The following is a 20,798-nucleotide window of genomic DNA, read 5'->3' as shown; positions in this document are numbered from 1 at the left end:
ACACATAATGATTCAAAGCAAACTGAAATATACTACATGTTGGGGTTTTTTCTCTCTCTTATTAGCTGGCAGAGCAGAATCATGCTAGAAGCTTGGCTGAGAACAGGCATTATTTTAGCATCTTCCCAGCATGACTCTAATCAATAAGGAAATCTGTGAATCCAGCTTGTAGTCTTTGTTCTTTTTTTTTCTTTCTTTTTTTTTTTTACAAGGTAACTGAATAAATTGGAACAACCCCCTCCTATTTACTCAAATAATTGAAAATGCTAGGCTCCGTATCGTTTCTCTCCAGTGGCCTTTTTATTCTGATAAACTAGGAGCATGGCTGCATTAAGTTGAGGCAAACAAAGCAAAATACTTTAAATATGTTCAAATCCTTGCTAAACTGATAGCTGTGTGGTCTGTGTCAGAGTATCTGTGGCAGAGGCTCTATTCAAAATGCTTCTTTTTTTGTGTAGAAGAGGAACTTGCATCAGGGGAGGTCTGAGAGCTATTGGTTCATCCTCAGTTAAAAGTCCTTGAACCCTTCCTTATGGTAGAAGAACATACATTGTCTTTGCCTTTCATGGCAAGTGCAGTGGTGTAGATGCAGCCAAGAGTTAAGAAGGGTAAAAGCTGGACTGAAGAAAATAGAACTACGTAGGGATTGGCCTCCTACCTTACTAAAATATTAAACTGTATCAGTTTTTATAGTTTTTTCATGAGGAACACCAGAATATTGCAACACTCGGTATCTGTCTTTAATCAGCTGGGTATGAACATGTATATTCTGGGAATGAAAGGGTTTTTTAATTTCCTTTTGCGTCCTTGGGTAATGAGACTACTACTGGATTCTACTTAATTATTCCCCTTTTCATTTTTTGTGCATCACTGATCTTTGTCTAGATGAGCAAGATGCTTTTATAGGCATTGCTTTAAATTAGCAAACTTTTTTCAGTATGATAATCTTCCATTTTAGAAATTAAGCAAATCCACTTTTTTAACATCAATTTGTACTTCAGACATTATTTCATAGGGAGTTTTAGGGAGTTGCCAGTCTTGCCCTGGTTGACTGAAGAAAAGCAGATTATGCAACTTTTACATTTGCAGTTTTATTGCCAGCGACAGCTCCAACCTTCCTACCAGTTGACCAATCTTGCAGCCCTCTGAAGACCTCTCCCACTTTTTCCTTTTACTTTGTATAATTTAGAAACATGTTTCCAAAAGGATACGGTTATGTTCCCTGAAACTTCAATTGCATTCCTCTTTCACAAAAAGGAAGAACCTAATTTGCAAAAAAAATTATACCAAATACCTCCTTCTTTTTTTTTTTTTTTTTTTTTTTACAAGTCAGGAATTGACTGTATTTATGTCATCTCTCTGTTTCCGAAACACCCATTGCAGTGACTCATACATAATCCTCTAAGGAGTGAAAAGAACATTTGAAAAATAAAGAAGCACGCGCTGAACTGGAGCTAGAAAAGCTGGCAGGAAATCCTGGATCTAGCCCTATAGAAAAAAAACAATGATCTGTGGAAAAAAAACATTTTTCTGTATTACTGTATGTAAAGAGCTTACTATGTGTCCTTTATAAAGATGTAATGAGATTTTGTTGTTGTTTGTCTTCAGATGTGAGAGAATTCACAGATTTTTTTGCTTCTCTCCCCTCATTTTTGGATAACCTAGAAGTGCAGTGCTCAGATGCACATCATGCTCACTGCTCACTTCTTCCAAGCCCTCCCTTTACCTTGTTGTCATTGATTTGTCTCTTCCAAAGTTTTTCAGACTTTTTTTAAAGACTTTAAGACTCAATTTTAAGACTACCTTGTTTTTCTACTTTAGAAAGGTTGTTGTGTTTTGGGTTTTTTTAATATGCATGCCTTCTAGTTTGACTGTCATTGTTGTATGAATCTTTTAGAAGTTTGATACTACATTTTTAGCTGAGCCAAACTTTTAATCAGTGAGGCACACTGATTTAAAAATTATTTCTTTTTGTTTTGATATGTCATTAAATAATTTTAAAAGGGCGGGGGAAGTCATAATTCATAGAAGACAAGAAGCTCTAGAAGTTCTTAACTAAGGTATTGTGGCTTATATGATGACCAAAATAGTTCTTTGATTGTGGTTTGACTTTGCTTTTTTTCCAGACAGTATTTGGAAAACCTTTGTCTGAGTTATCTCTGGAGACATGAATAACCTCCAGGAGCTGTGGTCTGCAGCACGCACTTAAACACTGCTGGTTCCTTTTTTTTTTTTTTTTTTTTGTAAAAATGCCCATAAAACGCTGAGATGGAGTTAATTTGCTTCGTAGCATCCCATATGATGCTGTGGTTTAGATTTGTGACAGGGGGAGTCAGCAGCTGTGTGGTGCTGAGCTGCCTGCAGGGGTTAACCCACAGCAAATAACAAATGCCTTCCATCATATCTGTCCTAGGTACATAAAAATTGGAGGAAAGAGGTGAATGAGTGTGTGTGTCTGTGTATAATTTTCTTGGTTTATGCAGTATTTTCCCAGGCCTGCAAAAATGGAATATATTTAGCATCTGGAAAGGAGCAGCAAATAAATACATTATAATGCAAATTGTGTGTAACAGTTATAATGAAGCTAAATGTAATACAAGATAAGTCATAGTTCCGACGACAGCAAAATAAACAAATTACTTTAAGAAGTGTTATGTTTCAGCTGAAGACCTGGATAAGTGGAAGCTCCTAACTGTTATGAAACAGGTGACAGAAGTGGAATGAAAGGATATTTAATTTCATGCAGACCAGAGGCATAAGAAATTCCTGCCTGATTGAGACTAGTGATCCAGGATGGTGTCTGAGAATGGCAGCATGTAAACCTGGCTGCTTTCTATGCTCCCTTCCCTTTGGGCTCTTCCAGCATCCACAGCTGTTGAATTAGAGCTTTTAGAAGGTACCTCCGTGCTCAGCCCTTTTGCAGTCCGCTTAAGGCCCTGTCATCCATCACGTTGCCTCATCCCTTGTTCAACTGTTTGTACCGTCTCTCTCCACAGCCTCCTGTGTGGCGTATTCCAGGAGATCACTGTGCAAAGAACATTTTTTGGTTGATCTCCAATCAATTTTATCAAGCTCCTGCAGTTCTTGTGTTTGGGGTAAATAGTGGGTTTCCACTCAATTTATCCATTACCTTCATGATTTTCTAAACTTCAGTTGTATCCCTCTCAGCCATCACATCCCCAAACTGCAGAGTCTTAAGACGAAAGGCCAGCCTTTCTGATCTTTCATCTCAAGGCACCTATCTGCCTTCTCCTTCATTCTGGTTGCCCTGCTCTGTACCTTCTCTAACTCCTTTTGAGATGTGGAGACCAGAACTAAATATTACTGAAGACATGAATGCCTCAAAATTTTGTGCAGTCAAAATTATGCCCTCTTTAAGCATCCTTCCTGATGGTGCCTACTATTTTGTTGGCTTTTATAGCTGCCTCCGCACTTGGAGCAGGAATTAGATGCAAGTTGGTAAGAGCTGAGTGCTCAGCAGTGTTCTGACAGTCGAGTGGCATAGCCTTCCTTTTGATTTCTAGGGTAAGCATGAGATGATGCTCTCTTCAAAAGTCCTCTTGGGGCTTTATTTATAGATCCATGGCAGCCTTCTACCTCCTTGCAAAATGTGCCTTTTCACACGCCCTTATCCTTCTCTTTCTCATGCTGGCTTTTGCGTTCTTCAAAAAACGGAGATGGCAGAACAGATTCATGTAACACTTCTGCATTTTGTACGTCTTCCCTGTTTAAACCAGAACAAGCAAGAGAGAGCAGAAAGTTTCTTGAATAAACTCTTATTATTTTGAATTGGAGCCAGTCTGTCTCCCATTGTTATCATGTTAACCTAGACGTATTTTATACTGGATTTTTCTTAATTTCTGAAGTTTTATTATGCAGAATGATATGTGAGGAAAACACTGTAATGTAGTAGTAAGTATTGTGTGGTTTAGTTAAACGTGGACATGAGTCAGCCTTGTGCCCTTGCCGCAGTAAAGGCAAACTGCATATTGGGTTACACTAGGAAGAGCTTAGCCACCAAGGAAAGGGATGTGGTTTGTTTCCCGACACACAGCATTAACAAGCCTGCATCTGGAGTACTGTGTCTGGTTTCTCCTCCTGCGCTGCCCAGCACAGGAGAGAGATTAACAAATGGAGAGGACCTAGCAAAGACCTGCTAAGGAGGTTAGAGGGCTGCAGCACGTGACACAGACCTGGAAAGGGTAGAGGAGCTTGGCTTGGTTTGGCTGTAGAAAAGTCTAATGGGGAATCTAATTGCATCTTTTCACCCTCAAAAGTGAGGTTTGCAGAGAAAATGGAAGTAAAATCTTCGGAGGGGTGCACACAGTAAGGACAAGAGGCAATCATCACAAGATGCAATGTGAGAAGCTTCCACTGAGGTATGAGGAAAAATACCTTCACTGTGAACTGGTCAAGCAACTGGAACAGGTTGTCCTGAGAAAAACAGAGGTTTTTGGGGTGTGACTGGACGAGCCTCGTGAGAAACCTGGTCTGACTGCGAAGCTATCCTTCCCTCCAGCAGGTTTGAATAGGTGACATCCTTCTGATCTCAATTTTTGTTTGATTCTGTATTTGTGAATAGCTAGCGAGACATTGCTAAAATGTGTGCGTTGTTCTCTGCAGGTTTCGGTGTGATCTAACATCTGTCCTGTTTACAAATAGATGATTTTAGCAGGAAATCTGAACTTTCAACAGTGTTTCCCGGTTGTCCTCTTGGACAGTAGTATTGGAAAAAGCAGTGACTGTATGTTTTGGGGAGCGTTCGTGGGTGGGGCTGTTGTACTCTGGAGGCTTCACACTCGGAGACTTCAGAGCCTTTCTGTCCAGTTTCTTCCAAAATCACCCACCCTTTTCCTAACCCCACCAACTTCACTGATCACCAGAAATGCCGAGCAGTTTTCAAAATCCCAGCCTTTGTTCTCAGCGAGAACTTCAGATCTCTTGGTGTGGAGGCAGGGAAGAGTGCTCGTAAAACGGTAAAGTTGTTTTAAACAAGGGTGCAGGAGATAATCAGTGCCGGTGCCTGGGGCAGCTCTCTTCAGCCCCGGCACTGCTTCCCCAGGCGGGTCTGTCTGTGTGGCCGTGCAGCGGATCAGATCAGGGCTGCATCTCATTTTTGCCTGCTGTCCCCAGTGCCCTCAGCGTACCTCACGGCTGCTGTCGCAGCAGAGGGAGCGGTGTGTGGTGGGAGCAAGTCACGGGGGGTGAAGGGTAGGGATCAGTTGTGGCTCGAGGCTGCCGCAGACGTGCGTGCCGGATCACACGTAGTCACGGCACTCTTTCCCAGCACAGGAGCGTGTTGAGGCTGTATCTAGCAACCACCGAGACCCTGCGGAGGTCTCAGCAGCTGGTATGCGCAGCCTCAGAAACACCCTGCGTCCGAGGGTGCTCCCAGGGACGCCGTGCTCCGCGTTGCGGCGTTGTCCGCCTCCGTACCACCCTCTCCTTCATTAAATGCTCTGTCGGTGCTCCCTGCACGTTGGTTTGGTGTGCTGCCTGAACGAGGTTCAGGTTATCACATCCTACGTGGGTGTTTGGTCTTTGGGAATGCTTGGGGCGTTAGGCCATTTCCAGGACCTGCTCGCTAAGGTAAGTGTGGGCAACGGCTGGTGATGTTCTCCAGCAGCCAGTTGCTTTAGTAAAAAGAGTTCACTGAGCCCCTTAACAGAGACTTCTCCCTTCTTGCGTAACGTATATTTAGTACCTCAGTGCATTAAGGTACTGGATTTAAATAAATAAAGGGTCACCAATTTATATGATCTCCTGCTGTTTCTCTGTGTGTATATATAGGATGACAAAGAAGCCAACAGACCCATGCCAAACAAAGGAGACCATGGACTAGGAAATGAGAAGTTCAAACCTGTGGTACCTTGGCCTCATGTTGAAGGTGTGGAAGTGGACTTAGAATCCATTCGGAGGAAAAATAAGGCCAAAAATGAACTAAATCATCATGGTGGTGGTGATAACAAACAGCAAAACATCATCCAGAGGCAGTATCTCACATTTAAGCCTCAGACATTTGTATACCGAGATCCTGTTTTACGACCTGGAGTCCTTGGTAATTTTGAACCCAAAGAGCCTGAGCCTCACGGAGTTGTTGGTGGCCCTGGAGAGGAAGCGAAGCCATATGTTTTAGGACCAGATTACAAAGAATCCATTCAAGCCAGCATTAAAGAGTTTGGGTTTAATATGGTGGCAAGTGATATGATCTCACTAGATCGGAGCGTTAATGACTTGCGTCAAGAAGAGTAAGCAAACTTTTTGTTTTCTTTTAGTTCTGGTTTTATGGGATTTAATTATTTTCTTTCCATATATCTTAATTGATGCTTAAAATAATATTATTAATTAGGCCAAATACTTAAGGTTTCTTGTCCTGACAGGCAAGAGTGCTGTACTATACCAAATGTTTCCGTATATTATTCTTAATGCTGTTGCAATGATTCCTTTCATGAATACTTTATCTATATTGATTTATCTCTGAAGTCATCTGTTTTAGTGTCTAATTGCAGGTATTTGCATGTTCCAGGTCCAGCCGCAGTCTTCGTTGCACTATCTTCTTTTCTTAATCCGTAACTTCTTAAGATTTGTTTTTAAGAAAGAATGATTTTCTTTATTATTTCCTGCAGAAATTCCTACACTAGTTAGTTTATCAGCTTTGGTTTTACCTTGATGCTTTAAAAATTAAAACTAACTAAATAAATAAAGAGAAGAGAAACAAAGAAATATTGTTCCCTTTAAATAACTCTGCTTAATTACCTGCATTAACAGAAGTATAGATCTGCCATAGTGGTGTTTCAGGTATGGAGCTGATGGAAGAGTAGTCTTCTAAAAGTTTCCCACCACGTTTATCATAAAGAAGGAAGCAATTCTAGAAAAAACATTTTTTACTCACTGAGAGGGTGTCTACTTTGGTGTGGGGAAATTCTGGGAAGTTACTAACATTTGTTCAATAATTACTAACAGGTTTACACAGTCTCTTCTGATCTTTGGTATATGCTGGAGCCAAATTTGTTCTCAGGCTAATCTGCATTTGATACAATTTTCCTTGTTAAATATCAGCTAAGGATAGGTCTTTTGAGCAAACTGATTGATTGGTAGGGGTTTTGTTTGTTTGGGTTTTGGGGTGTTTTGGTTTGGTTTGGTTGGTTTTTTTTTTTTTTTTTTTTGGAGGGGAGGGTATATGAATTCAGATGTGAAATGAGGTACTTGCCTGTTTTCACTTCCCCCTCATCCCTAGCAGTGGAGCCATGCCAATCCTTGGACTGGGTGCCAACCTCTGGGTTGTATCTTTCCAGCTGTGGCAGCTGATCTGTTTGGTTGGTCACTGGCTGGTTACTGAGGCTCTGCTGTGGCTTTTTATGGTGGTTGTTTTTCCATTTTGCGAGGTAGAAGAGAACTGGCCAGCTGTGAGTCTGACTCATGCCTGTGCATGTACGGCTGCTTGAATTTACTACCTGGTGCTCACCCATTGAAAGTGAACGAAGAGCACAGAGTACAGTGTTTCCCTTCCATCGTGCCGTGTTCCTCAGGTGACTTACTAAAGGTTTCCACTTGCTGGTAGTCAGAGGAGAGGACCATGCCTGTCTGCTGCCGGTGGCGAGGAAGCATTGGCTGTCCTAGGGTTCACTTCAGTTTTCTTTCTTCGCTGCGATCAACGTTGGACCTCTGTGCTAATGAGATTTTTCTGAAGGGGAAGAAGTGATCTGGGTAACGTAGGTCAGCATTTTCTTTCAGGAGGTTATTCCCTAGACACTGCTGCTTCTGCTGAGGCATTTGCAGCCACTGGGGCCCCTTTTGTAGGAGGCAACAGGACTAAGGAAACTCGCAGAGAAAAACCATTTCCCCATCGGGTGTTAACTGATGCAGAGGGGAGCTGATGGCAGGAGGTCACGTTAGCAGAGCTCGCTTTGGCCCTGCCTTCCCTGGAGAGAGAGGGGGGAAGGAGCTGGAAGCACGCTCCCCTCCTCACTCTCTGCTCCACAAGGACAGCCAAGCAGAAGTGGCAGCGTGTCACGTGCAGGTGGGACTGGGCTGCCTCTGCCCAGGCTGTCAGCCATATATTTGGCAGCAGAGCTCAAGTACTCCCTCCCCCCCGTTTTTCCCCAAGGTGGAGGGCATCAGAGAGCATACGTATCTGCCAAATAGTTCCACAGCTATAGCTTCCTGAAGTATTCTTGGCATAATCTCAGAGTTTGTCTTTGCTTCTGTTCTGAAGGGAAGTAATAAATGGAAATTCCCAAAGAAGAATTAAATGCTTCGCGTACTTTGAGGAAAAGGAGAGATAGCCATGTGACTGATCAGAGCGGAAAAGATGAAATTTAGAAACAGTTTCCTCCAAGCACACTTGCAGATAAGTCTTCCATGGAGGTCAAAGCCAGCAGCTCAAATCAAAGTTACATTTTATTGTTTAATGTTCTAAGCAAGCAAACAAAACAGCATGAAAAACATGAACAAAAGGCATCTTTCAGGCAACTTTATATCAAAATACTTCATGTATTGAATACTTGGGATGCTTGCAATTGCCCTAAATGGGTTAAAGGTTTATAGCTTCTGTGTGTCACCTGGGAACAGCAGAAGAGAGGGGAAGGCAATGTAAGATTGGCTGATACTGCTATATGCTTTCAGGTATCAACATACTCGCTTTCCTGCTCATCCCCTGATACCAGTGGGAAATGCAGCAAAAGGTAGCAGATTGCCTGTTGGATGCACCATTTATTTTCCTCCCACTAATCTGTTTAAAAAGTCCAGAAGCCATTTTGGTTGATAAGGCTGATCAACATTCAGTTTAATCCTACCAAACAGCAGTATAGTCATCTTTTTTTGGTTAATGGTATCTTGGCATTGCTAATTGAGGAAGATCTTTCGGGCAAAGACCGTGTTCATTCGTTCATAGACATTCCAATCCAGGTAGACCTCACCTCAGCCTTCTCTTCCTTTAAGCATCAGAATTTCTAAGCGTCACCCTAAGCAGTCAGGTTTGTTCAGTGAAGTATGCCAAATGCTTTCCCAGGCAGTGCTAGCGGGAGTGAAATAGTGCTGCAAGAACTGTCTCTCTCAGCTTAAAAGCCACATAGCCTTAGGGCTTGTCCCTGCTGGAGGGGGAAGAAGGAAGAAATGCTAATAAAGGGGGATTCAATGCTGCTGTTTAGATTTGACTTTGGAGTCGGACACGTTGCCAAGATGATTTGCCAGCTGCCTTTATTGATTCAGTAGGAACTTTTCTGGTGATTCTGGGCAGCCTCTGCTGCTGTAAAAAGCCTTAACTCTTGCTGCGCCCTGTAGAGAGGAATAACGTTGGATGGTGCGTTGAAGTTGTTTGTCAGGTACGTCAGAATATTTCCATTTTGCCAGTACTGCATACTGTTGCCTTATGGATTTTAACCAATCTGTTTTGAGGTTGAAGCCAAGCACTTCTGTTGGCATACAGCAAGTCATAGGTTTGATTAAACAAAATCAAGAATGTATGGGGATATGTAAAAGTCAGTGTACAAAATCTCAAAGATGGCATCATCTCACTGCAGCCTTTCAGCACTCTGCAGGAGGGCCAGGGGAGTCATAAACTGGGTTTAGGTGGGAGCAATACCTATTTTCCACCTTATTTCTAGTTGCAAAGAAGTAGAGCAGGTTTAGCAGGCCCTGTCCAAAACCTCTGTACAGTTGCTGGAAGAAAACTTTTTCTTAAAACTTGGTAATTTTTACCATTTTTTGATTTTTTTTTTTATACTGATAGGTGGCAGCCTTTTACTTGTAAGAGCAGTCATGTATATTGAATTTTACATGTTGTCCCTGCCTTCTAGCAGACCTGTGATAAAACTAATGTTAGCTTTAGGGAAGAAGGATATTAATTCAATTGCTCCCTGGATATTTTTTTTTTTTTTGTGATCAGGAGTCTGCACAGAGGTAGAGCTGAGGTAAAAATAGAGTGATAAAGTTTCTGAATTATCTTGGATTCAAGACAAACACACCATGCTAAGGAAATAAAAAATGGACCTAGGTTTGAGGATGAATGCTGTCAGGTAACAAGGTGTGTCCTCTCAAAAAAAAATTTGTAACTGAAGAGCATTGCTGCTAGGGAGAACAAGAAGTGAGTTGTTTTACAGCATAATGAGCCACTTGTTCAGAGCATTTTAAAATAAAATGAAATCTAAAAAATACAGCTATCCTGGGTCTGAACAGAGATCATTTTTCTTGACAATCTGGTCTCTAGCTCTGGCCAATAACATATGCTTGCGAGAAAACATACCAGAATGGACTAAGTTTCATTCCTGGCAACCAGTGGGCTTGGACACTTGAGCCAAAAATTGCAACAGGATTGTCATGCTTCATAGACTTTTTTCTGTGCACAGACTTGTCTTTTAAATGCATTTATACCCTTGGAATTAATGACATCCTGAGTCAGTGACTTTTTCCAGGCTGAAGAACATGGTGTTTGTTTAACCTCTCCTCCCGGATACTGTCACGTAACTCTGTTACTCTGCCACCCTGTGATATGGGAATATGGGAGATATCTACATCAAGCTACTATATTCCTTCATATTCCTTCCTTATTATTCTTACCATTCAATTTGCCCTTTCATTAACTCTGAGCTAAAATGCTCAAAGGGCTATCCATGTCTGACTCCAAGATCTATTTTTTTTCGAATGGTAATGCCAAGTTCAGGGTCTATCACTGAGTATGTGCACTAAGACTGGTCTTAACACTCCACATACATTCATTTGCACTTGCAGTGAGCTCTCCTGCCAGCTCATTTCCTTGATAGTGTCCTTGAATTATTCTGCAGCTGTTTATAGTCATTTTAATTGCAACTACCAAGAACTCTTTTTTTATTGTTCAGTTATGACCTGGAAGAGGAGGTGGACAGCTTGGTGCCCAGCACAGACACTTATGCTGCTATAGCGACAAACTCGTTTAAAAAATTGGACTGAACAGACAGTTTTTACACTTCAGTTATTTATCTAAGAGATCTTCTATCTTACCCTGCCATACTTTGATGAAGAACTTTGCTTATAAAGAAAGCAAAGAACCTCATCAAAGGCTTTGGAAATCAAGTTACTCCGTTAATAGGCTCACCCATGTCCACATAGTTTTTGATTTCTTCAAAAGATGATAATATATTTCTGTGGCATGGCTTTCTTCCACAAAAGCTGTGTCTATGGTTTACTGATTTTGTTATTTATTACTAGCTTCTTTTCAGCACAGAAGTCAGACCTAGTGGTCTGCAATTCTTTTAACTCCCTGGGGCCCTTTTATAAAAATTGGTGTCATGTTTTCCTCCTTCTGTTTGTTTGATAACAAGGCTGGTGTCAGCAATAGTTATACACCACAATAGTTTGTCAATTCGTGTTGCATTCTTTTGGAAATACTGGGTTTATAAAAAAAAAAAATGAAAAAAGCAATTAGGCTATTCATGGCAGAAAAATCCAGTAGAAGCTATCATGCAGGTATCTATTATCTCCAAATTACAAAGTCCCTAAGCTTTAGGTAGCTGAAGATAGGAGCATAAAATGGGAAGTATTACTGCATGCTTGCCCTGCTTTTGTTCTCTTCCTCGGGTATCTGGCGTTGGTCACTGCTAAGAGTTCAACGGAAATACTTAATTTAGCTTTCCTGCTTCTGAAGTGGTCTCTTTTCATTTTGATCATCTATCAGCCCAACAGACTTTCTGGCAGGCATCCTACTTGTGGTGGTTGAAAAAAATATTTCAATAGCAGCTTTTATACTTCAGTAAGCTGTTTCTCAAACTTCTTTTTTTTTTTTTTTTTAATCTATCATTATTTACATTCAGTTTGCCTGAATTAGTGCTCATTTCTGTTTTCCTTGTTTGGACACCACGCTGTGCATTTAAAGAATGTCTGTCTTACTACTAACAGCATCTGTTTTTCAATCATGCTGGCTATCCCTAGTTCCTGACTAGGCTTTTTTTTTTTTTTTTTTTTTTTTTATGATTAATGATAAACACTCTCAGCTTCTAATACGGTGTCTTTGAAAAAGCTCCATGCTACCTGAAAGCATTTTACCCTTAGTTTCTCTCTTCAATAAGCCAACTCACTTCTTTGTAGTTCCCCTTTTCAAAAGGAGGTGTTACTAGGACACCTCTCTCTTGGCGTTAGAACTTCAGTGCATTTGGCTACAATTAGAGCGTGGCTTCTACACAGGTATGTCTTCAGCTGAGCTCCATGTTGCGCTGAGGGCTCAAAATATGCTGCTTCTCCTGTGGGTTCTGTGATGCGCTGCCCCTGGAAACACTAACTAGTGATGCCTGAAATGGTGGTCTCTGAAGCACGGTTTGTATTTACTGTGTCTCCTGAGGCAGTGGGAGTCTCCTGAGGCAGTGGGAGTCTCCTGAGGCAGTGGGAGTCTCCTGCCTGTGTCTTCTGTCCTCTCAGGTGCTCGGATTCCTCCGTACATGTCGCAGGTGCTGTCTGAGTCCTGCTTGGGCAGCCGGTACTTCTGTGTGGTGGTATCGATGGCTTCCCCTCGTCTTCATGCTGGAAGGTCCCTCGCACATTTAAGCTCTAGTAATCTGGTTTATTTTAGAGAAGGCAGTCCTTCCTGGATAAAGTTAATCAATTCCAAAAATTTCACCAGGTACTAATGAATTCAAAACACGCTGCCCTACACCATTTTCTCATCCAGGCACTGAAGCTCTGCTTCTTGGGTTTTTGGCCGTTGCCTGGAAATTCGGTAAATCCAGCTATTTTCTGCCTCTTCCCATCTGGAAAAAATAAATAAATTGTCCATGTCCTCTCCGCCCCACGGCTGTGGGTATGAGATGCTGAATGAGTCCTTGGGCCAGGCCTCTGCTGTGCTTCTTCCAATCTGTTTTACTACTTTCCATGGTGTAGCTAAAGATAGGCATGGCAAAGCAGACACGGTGCTGGCCAAAGGGGCTGTGGCATTTGGAGCTGTGGGTAAAAGCCTCACTGAAGACACTTGCTGCAAAATCAGTCCTCCAATTCAATGGATTTAAAATAGAGACCTAATTGAAGTTACTGTCACTTTTAGAAGTCCAATTGCATGGAGTCTGTGGTTAATGTTCTTTCATATGTTCTCATTGAAGACATTAGTTCTGCTGTATGACTACCTATGCAGAAAGTGTTGTATAATAATCTCGGTATGTTTAAAAAAATATTAATACAAATCCCAGTGTTAAATGTTGTCATTGTGTGTTGGCCTCCTTCTGACGAGGCAGAGGCAAACTGCATTTTGCTTTTGAAGTCATTATCCTAAATGGATCCTTGCAGGACATAGCCTTATGCTTTTTATTCCCAGAAGCTGTTGCTAATAGCTGGTTTTTGTGGGGAGAAGGTATTAATTTGGAGTTAGAAGCTTTTTCACGGTCAGGATGATGGATATGCCCTTTGTAAAACCACGTTGGCTATTCCCAGTCACCTTCTCCTTCATGCATTTGGAAATGACTTCCAGCAGCATATGCTGTGTCATCTTTCCAGGGGCTGAGATTAGGCTGGCTAGCCATAGTTCCCTGGATCCTCCTTCTTGAAGGAGGGCATGGCATTTGTCTTCGCCAGTCGTCAGGAACCACTGTCAAGTACCGGGACCTTGTAAAAATGGTAGAGCGTGACCTCACAATGACATCACAAGCTCCCTCAGCACCCTTCGGTGCGGCCCATCCAGTCCCATGGACTTCTGCATGTTTATCCCATTTGCTGCGATATGTCCAGTGAAGTGGTCCCTGAACCACCCTTCCTCTATGGTGGATATTCTTTCACTTCTGCAGACTTTGCCACTAGACGCGGGGACTTGGGAGGTGTGACAGCAAACCTTGCAAGTAAAGACTGAGGGAAATCAGGTGTTAAGTGTCTCAGTCTTTTCTGTGTCCTTTGACACCAAGTTGCACCTCATTCAGCATTAAGCCCGTGTTTTCTTTAGTCTTCCTTTTGCCTACAAGCCCTTCCTGTTGTCCTTCCCATCTCACAGATTTCAACTCCACCGGAGCTTTGCCTTTAATTCTTTCTGCATGTGCTCAGGCAATGTTTCTGTACTCCTAGGTAGCCAGTCCATGCATCTACCTTCCCTACTCTTCCTTTTTTGCATTGGAGCTCCATCAGGAGTTCTTGGTGCAGCCAGGTGGGCTTTCTGCCATGCCTGTTTGACTTACTGCATGTGGGAGTGGGCTGTTCCTGTGTTTTGGGGAGGTTGTCCTCAAATAAGCCATTCCTGGCCCCTTTTTGGCAAAGGTGTAACACCTGAGATCATGAACTTCTCATGGCAGGTGTTAGGAAACATTCAAATAATGGTTTCTCTATGAAAGAGTCAAAAAGGGAGAAGAAACTGCCTGATGGATAAAACCGCTTATGACTACGAGTGTGGAGCTCTGAGAGGAGGCTATCTGATACATGGCTCATTTCAAGAGCTGCACCTGGTTACACAAGACCAAAGCAGTGTGAGTTGTTCCAAAGAATCTGTATTCAGTATTTCAAAAAAAAAAAAAAAAAAAAGGTATCTACAATGCATTAGTTGCAGTAGTCTCTTTGTAGTTTCTTTTATCTCAAAAACACTAAGGAGCAATGCAGGTTTTCCTTGATGAAGTTCACTTTCACAGTAGAACACTCCAATCCACATCTGCCATTTCTATTGGTATATTTTGCTGGGCTTGGGTCATGCTTATTGCACTTTGGGTTGAAATTTAAGTCAAGAAGCTTTCTCTTAAAGTATATTGTAAGTGATGCTCTGTGAAACTCCTTATCTGTCCTATTAACTAACTTACATTACTGTAGAGCCCTTAAGCCAGGGATGTTCATACTGTTGATCAGATTTCATGCCAGGGTAATTACTGTGTTGGCTGTAAGAAAGGATCAGTGCTCAACACGCATTGCTCAGGCTTGATATGCTGTTGTTATCCAACCCATGGAAGACTTGCTTACATATTTTTCTTACTGACCCAGAGGGTTTTAGTATTTTGACTCTATTTAAACTACATTTTTTTGACAGCTTCTTTTGACAGATGTTGCAGGAATCTTATCCTGAGTTGTTTGACTGGGAGAGGAAGCATTGTGATTCTTTGTGCAGGTTTATGGCATGAGACAAATTAATCTCTTCCTGGATTTTTATTTTTTTTTCAGTATGACAATAGATAACTACTGTCTGCTCACCAGCGTGAGCCAGAATTTCAACTGCATCACCCACACACATCTGTCAGTCTGACCATGGCAAAATAAATATTTTAAAGTGTTTTTTTTCTTCCATGGATTATCCAGTTTGACTTTTCCTTTTTAATGATGTTATTGCTGTTACAGGGCATGCCCCCTGGGCCGTACAAATTTGTACTTGAATAATTGGATCTGTTGCCATGGGTCACCTTTTTACTTCAAACAGAACAACTGGTAATAAGCTTTTGTTGAAAAAACCTTGAAAAGTAACTCTTCCTTGCTTGAGTACAGTGTTCCTTGTGTACAGAAATGTATTTTTGGAAAACTGTTTTTGCAGCTCACAACATTTTATAAAACAAATCAAAAGGGAATGAGAATGGGCTTGTTTTTAAAAATCATACATGTAGTTTTGAAGGGCGTTCGTTTTATTTTTTTATTATTTTTAGTACAAGCAGAGGAGGGAATTCTTGCCAAAAATAAAGCCTTCTGACTTTACTTACGAATACATACATGCAGAGCTGTGTGTTGGTAAAGCAAAGCTGTTAGTAAAGATATTTTTCCTATCATAGTTTGATGGTGACAGCTTGGACCCTTTGGTTGGCTGAAGTGCTATTAAAAGTATCAAACTGTATAGAAAATTTTTGGTGCTGGAGTTGAGTCAAAAAAATACCAAAATCTTTAGTTGTAAACAATTACTCAGGGTGTGAAATAAGGCAGATCAATCTTGGCTGCTCATTAGAAATGGCTGGTCTTTTTACTCTGGACAAATAACATGAATTTAGTATGTTCTTTTACAGTAAGTAGTTAGGTGTCCAGTCAATCTTGTTGTAGCTAAGGAGATTGACTAGAAAAGCTCTGGAGTGGAGCCTGCTTTCTTCAGGAATGTGATTAGTTCCTTAATTATAGCACTGTGCAAATTACATGTTTGATACTGTTATACGAAAAAAAGATTTCAGTAATTACTGTTGGTATCTGTGTCATTGGAAATGGAGCATTAGGGACTTGGTTTCATTTCGTGTGGTACCTTGGGAAAATCTTTTATTCAAGTGCCACATAGTACACTGGAACTGTTCTGTAACCAAGAAAACTAATTTTATAGTATGCGCATAAATCTTTGTATGCCTTACTGAAGGCTGGGGTTGAGAATCAGGTGAATTATAGTGGTCACACTAAATCAGGAAGGCTGGCTTTCCTCTGCAGGTTATCAGCTGCCTTACTGCTGGCAAGACTCCTGGAGGAAAAAAATGTGTTTAAAATGTAATTAGCCATGTATTGTCAGAGCATCTCCTTGTGGTCAGGAAAGATTTGAATTCCAGGCATTGGCCTTAAAGCAAAACCAAGCATTTTCTGTTAACGTTTCAGGTCCCAGTAGTGAAAACTACAGTGAAGATGGATCCTGTCTCTTTAGTGTTGGCTGCTAGCGTTTCAAATTTTAATTTTCAACAGAGAAATAGTTCACTGGAAGAGTACAAAGAAGTTGACAGAGGCACCAGGTGTGTTATCTGTAGTTGGATTTACTTACCTGTGCATTTGAAATGAGAAGACCAAGCTCTGAACAGGACCTCCTGCTCAACAGAAAAGTATAGTGCAGCACCTGGAGTATATTTAAATACTGCCGTAAACCTTGACTTTGGAGGAGGGGGCAGAGAGAAGTCTGAGAGGTTTCCTGCAGCTGCTTGTGTAACCTTCCAGGTGCCGTCTTGCATCATAGAAATTTTGGGGCAAATGGCAGAAGCATTCTGTCAAATGAGTTGTAATCTGAATGTGAAACTAAAAAATTAAATGAACTTCTTATGCTCTGTCTTGTTCCTGTTAACCAGAACTTACTGTGGTAAAGCATTTAAATAAACATGTATGATATAAGTCATAATTCAGTCCAGCTGAGCGTGGGCAGGAACTTCAAGGTTTAATCTCTGATGAGCAAGGCATGGTGGAAATAAAGTACTTCTGTGGGACTGAGTCCACTGCCCCAAGCTTCTTTCTAGCCTTTTGTTTATGATATTAGGTAAATTAGGTTTGTTATATTAGGTAGCGTTTGATAAATCCAAAAGTATGCGCAGCCTGGATTCTCTTGAGCTGTACGTAAGCAAATGCATCAATCCGTAACTTCGTAAACTAGTGCCCACCTCAGTGGAGAAATGCGGAGAACCGCCACGTGCAGCGAGTTGTAGCTTCTTGCCAGCGTTTTCTGAGGACGCAGCGCTATAGCTGCTCCAGAGGGGAGAGGGGAGCGCATCGCCACAAACTGCTCTCGTGCGCCGGCGCCGAGTGACCCGCTTGCCCCGTCTCCTCCCTGCACGGTGCGTCGCGGCGCTGCAGAAGGGCTGGAGATGTGCGGAGAGATACTGCGCCGCTTTAAACCAAACCAGGAAAGAAGAGGGCTTTGGCTCCGTCTCCCTGTAATGTGGCTTCCCCTTCCCCGAGGAAGGGGATTTATTTTGACCTTCTACCTGCCCCAGCTCTCCTGCCCTGTGGTGTTTATTGCTTTAACTTCTTCAGTGTTGGGCAAGTGACACTATGGGCAAGAATCTGGTGGTTGAAAAAAATGCAAAGTGTATTCCTTTAATTTTCATGTTAGCCCTGACGTTGGGTCTCTGTACAAACCTTGCCTTGAATTTGGATTGTGGCACTTTCAGAGGTATGATAGGAGACGTAGCTTGTGCTTCCAGGGGCACTAATAACAAAATTTAGTCACATAGCCTTGCAGGCTACTTCAGGAATGGAAATAGATGAAGCTTGTAGCTATTGTAAAAATAGGAAATGCTGTTTCAGCATAGGTTTAAGCTGTTAGGTAGTGTGTAGTAGAGGTTTTGCTGCTGTCTGCTGAAGGGGAGAAAAAAAAATTTACTCAGCTGATCAAAATGTCCTTCTTGGGTTGTCTGTTCACTTCTCTTCCAGAACCCCTGTTTTTTGACTACTGTAATCTTACATTGATGTTGATGATGCATAAAAATACTCTTTAAGGCTTCATAGGTAACAAATCCAGTATTAACTTCAGATTTACTTAGTCATACCTTAACAAAGAAATGCCCAGTTCTGTAATCTGTTTCTGCCTACTCTAGACTTGGGCAATGATCCATCTGACTTGCAGGCATCAAGCAGCTGGTCGCAGCTAGGACCTTGGTGGCTCAACTGTACAGATGAGCAAACTGGTGAAGGTGTTTCGTGAAAGAAACTGTCATATGTCTTCTTGGGCGGTGATGCAGTAGTCATAATAAATTGATGATTTAAAATAACAAGCAGCCCTGAATTCAGTATTAAAGTATGTAGATGGCATGCTGTCTGCTGAAGGACTGTCTCCTTATAAGATAAGAACAGGCCTTACTACAAGAGGAAGCTGCAAATGAAAACAGAGCTCCTAACATTTTTGGGCTCTGCTAGCGCTAGACACTCTCAAAGAGTGAGAAAAATGCATGCACTATAAAGCAATTATCAGTAGGTGATAATATCACTATGAATCTCATATCACTTTAAACATGAAATAAAACTTAAAATACAATTTAAAATTGTGAACAGTTTTATATTAATGGAGAAGAGAGATTCCTTTTTTTGTGTGTCAACTACAATTTCAGGATAAATGCTAACCTGAGACCTTCAGCTTTTCTACTGATTCAGGGTTCTCGGCTTGAAACAGCTGACTCGAGCTTCTTAGGAGTTGGCTGCTGGAGTGGTTACAGGAATGTGATGGCAACTGCCTGCTGTCTTGGAGAAATGGGTGCTGCTATGTTTTGGTCTGAGCACGCAAGTATAGTGCTTTAAAACCCAGAGAGGGAACTGATGTGCCTTTGGAAAGTGCAGGTGCTAGTTATATAGTTGACCTGAGGAAGATAGTATCGGGATAGAGAGTCAGTTGTGGCCACGATACCTCTTACTTTTCTCTGGAGCTTAGGTGCTGGTATGCTAGGGGAAGTTCGGAATTCAGGATGACATGAGAAGCACTTGTGTTGGCTCAAGATCTCAAATTGCCCTCCACGTATCTATCTTACTGGGGTTCACCCTTGAATTGCTGTTGAGGTGCTCTCCTTATTCCCTTGCATTATTGCTTGATGCCTGGATTTCTCTTCCAGTAGAAGCAGCCTCTAGCTTGGGCTCTTTTTAGCCTGAGGAAATTTAAGCCCACATCTGCAGCCGCAGTGGTTGCTAACAGGGAGGCTGTAGGGTCATCCAGTCCTTGGAGCATCTACCCACGGTCACGTTGGTTGGGCCAGGGGACATCAGTAAGAGCAAGCTAATGAATGGAGTATAAAGCTGCAAAAGCAGAAATTTCCTCAAGCCGAGGAGTGCTCCAGCCCCGTATGGGTCCCCCATAAAAGGGCTCCTCTCCTGCTGTGGCTGGCGCATGACTTTGTGATTGAGGGACAGGGACGTGCGTGTGGCACAGTCTCCAACAGTGCTGTTCCCTCCCAGGGGTGGAGAGGGAGTAGGACTAATTCATGTCTTAAGTATGCAGGCTAACAGTCAGAAGAAATGTTACTCACCCTGTTTCTCCATTAGGTCACTGCTGTATCTTTCAAAAGGTTTCTTCTCGTTCCAGTGATGAGTCAGTCCATGTTTTTGCTCAGTAACACCAGTGCTGATTTGGGGACGGGAAGTTTTTATTCATGGACTGATCTGAAGGCGGTTGCTTCCTCTCACTCCTGAGTTCCCTGAGGCAAGGAAGCAAACAGAGCTGCTCTTCCCTGCAGTGCTGCCCTCGAGGGACGGCGTTGCCAGCCCTTCGCAGATCGGTGCGTGCCTGCTCCTTCTTGCCCCGTACAGTAACTCTTTACAGGGGCCAGGAAAAGCGATGTGAAATGTCTAGGGGCAAGACTAGCTTAAGGATGCTACCCTCTCATTCCTACATATCTGCTGCAATGTGCCGTCCTCTCAGCTATACCAATAAGAATTCAAACTAAATTTTTTTAAGTGAGTTTGTTTACTGATTTGGTTCACAGTATATAACCACAGCTGGCCTGCAGGCTGCACCTGAAAGGGCACCGTGCTACCGTATGTGAGCAGGACAGCACCCAGGGATGAAGCTGGAGGTGAAACATATTTCAATCCTCTTTGTCACTGAGTCTTTTGTACTTTGAATCTGCCCATGCCAGTTTTCAATAGCTTGCAGCTTTTGCCTGGACACTCGTATCTACTTGACCCTATCTTTTAAAACCGAAGCATGAGTCTGGAAATTCAGCCTTTTTATTTTCCTTTTCTGGCCCCTAAAATTTACAGGGAAACTAGTACTGTAAAATTCAGCTTCAAACACAAGGAAAATGCATTTCTGGTTTCTTGGTATTTGGTTTGCCAACCACTGGATGTCAGTGCTGCTCCACTGAAGAAAAGCTCTTCCCCGCTTCCTTCCCTGTGGATGTGAAGGAAATGAGAGTGGAGGCTCCTGATTTTTGTCGATCAAATACTTGAGCGACATTTGCATTTCCTGGAAAAAATTGCCACAGAGATTAAAATATTTCTTTCACTATTCAAACTTCTTCAATATTAAAATAAAACTGCATGTATCGAAAACAACTACCATGTTTCAAACCTCCAATTCTCAATGCAAGATGAGAGACAAGATCGTGCATAGGAGTTACTGCAGTCTATTGGAGCTTATGGGCTTGATGAGTCAGTCTGTGGACTGTCCAATAAGTGAAATAAAGCTTCTGGAAAAAACTAAAAGTATGATCTTACTAGAGGTATAAATGTAGTGC

General features: G+C 42.0%; 1 protein-coding gene across 1 annotated transcript in view; it reads left to right on the top strand.

Annotated features, from left to right (window-relative positions):
- Positions 1 to 20,798, top strand: part of GALNT7 (polypeptide N-acetylgalactosaminyltransferase 7) — a 77,564-nt gene that overhangs the window by 27,325 nt on the left and 29,441 nt on the right. Inside the window, 1 exon segment of the mRNA XM_030008414.2 lies at positions 5,791 to 6,248. Within this exon segment, the coding sequence (XP_029864274.2) occupies positions 5,791 to 6,248 (458 nt within the window).

This window comes from Aquila chrysaetos, chromosome 1 (assembly GCF_900496995.4).
Source record: "Aquila chrysaetos chrysaetos chromosome 1, bAquChr1.4, whole genome shotgun sequence".
In the NCBI taxonomy this organism is placed as follows: Eukaryota; Metazoa; Chordata; class Aves; order Accipitriformes; family Accipitridae; genus Aquila; species Aquila chrysaetos.
This window is presented reverse-complemented; position numbering and strand designations above follow the sequence as displayed.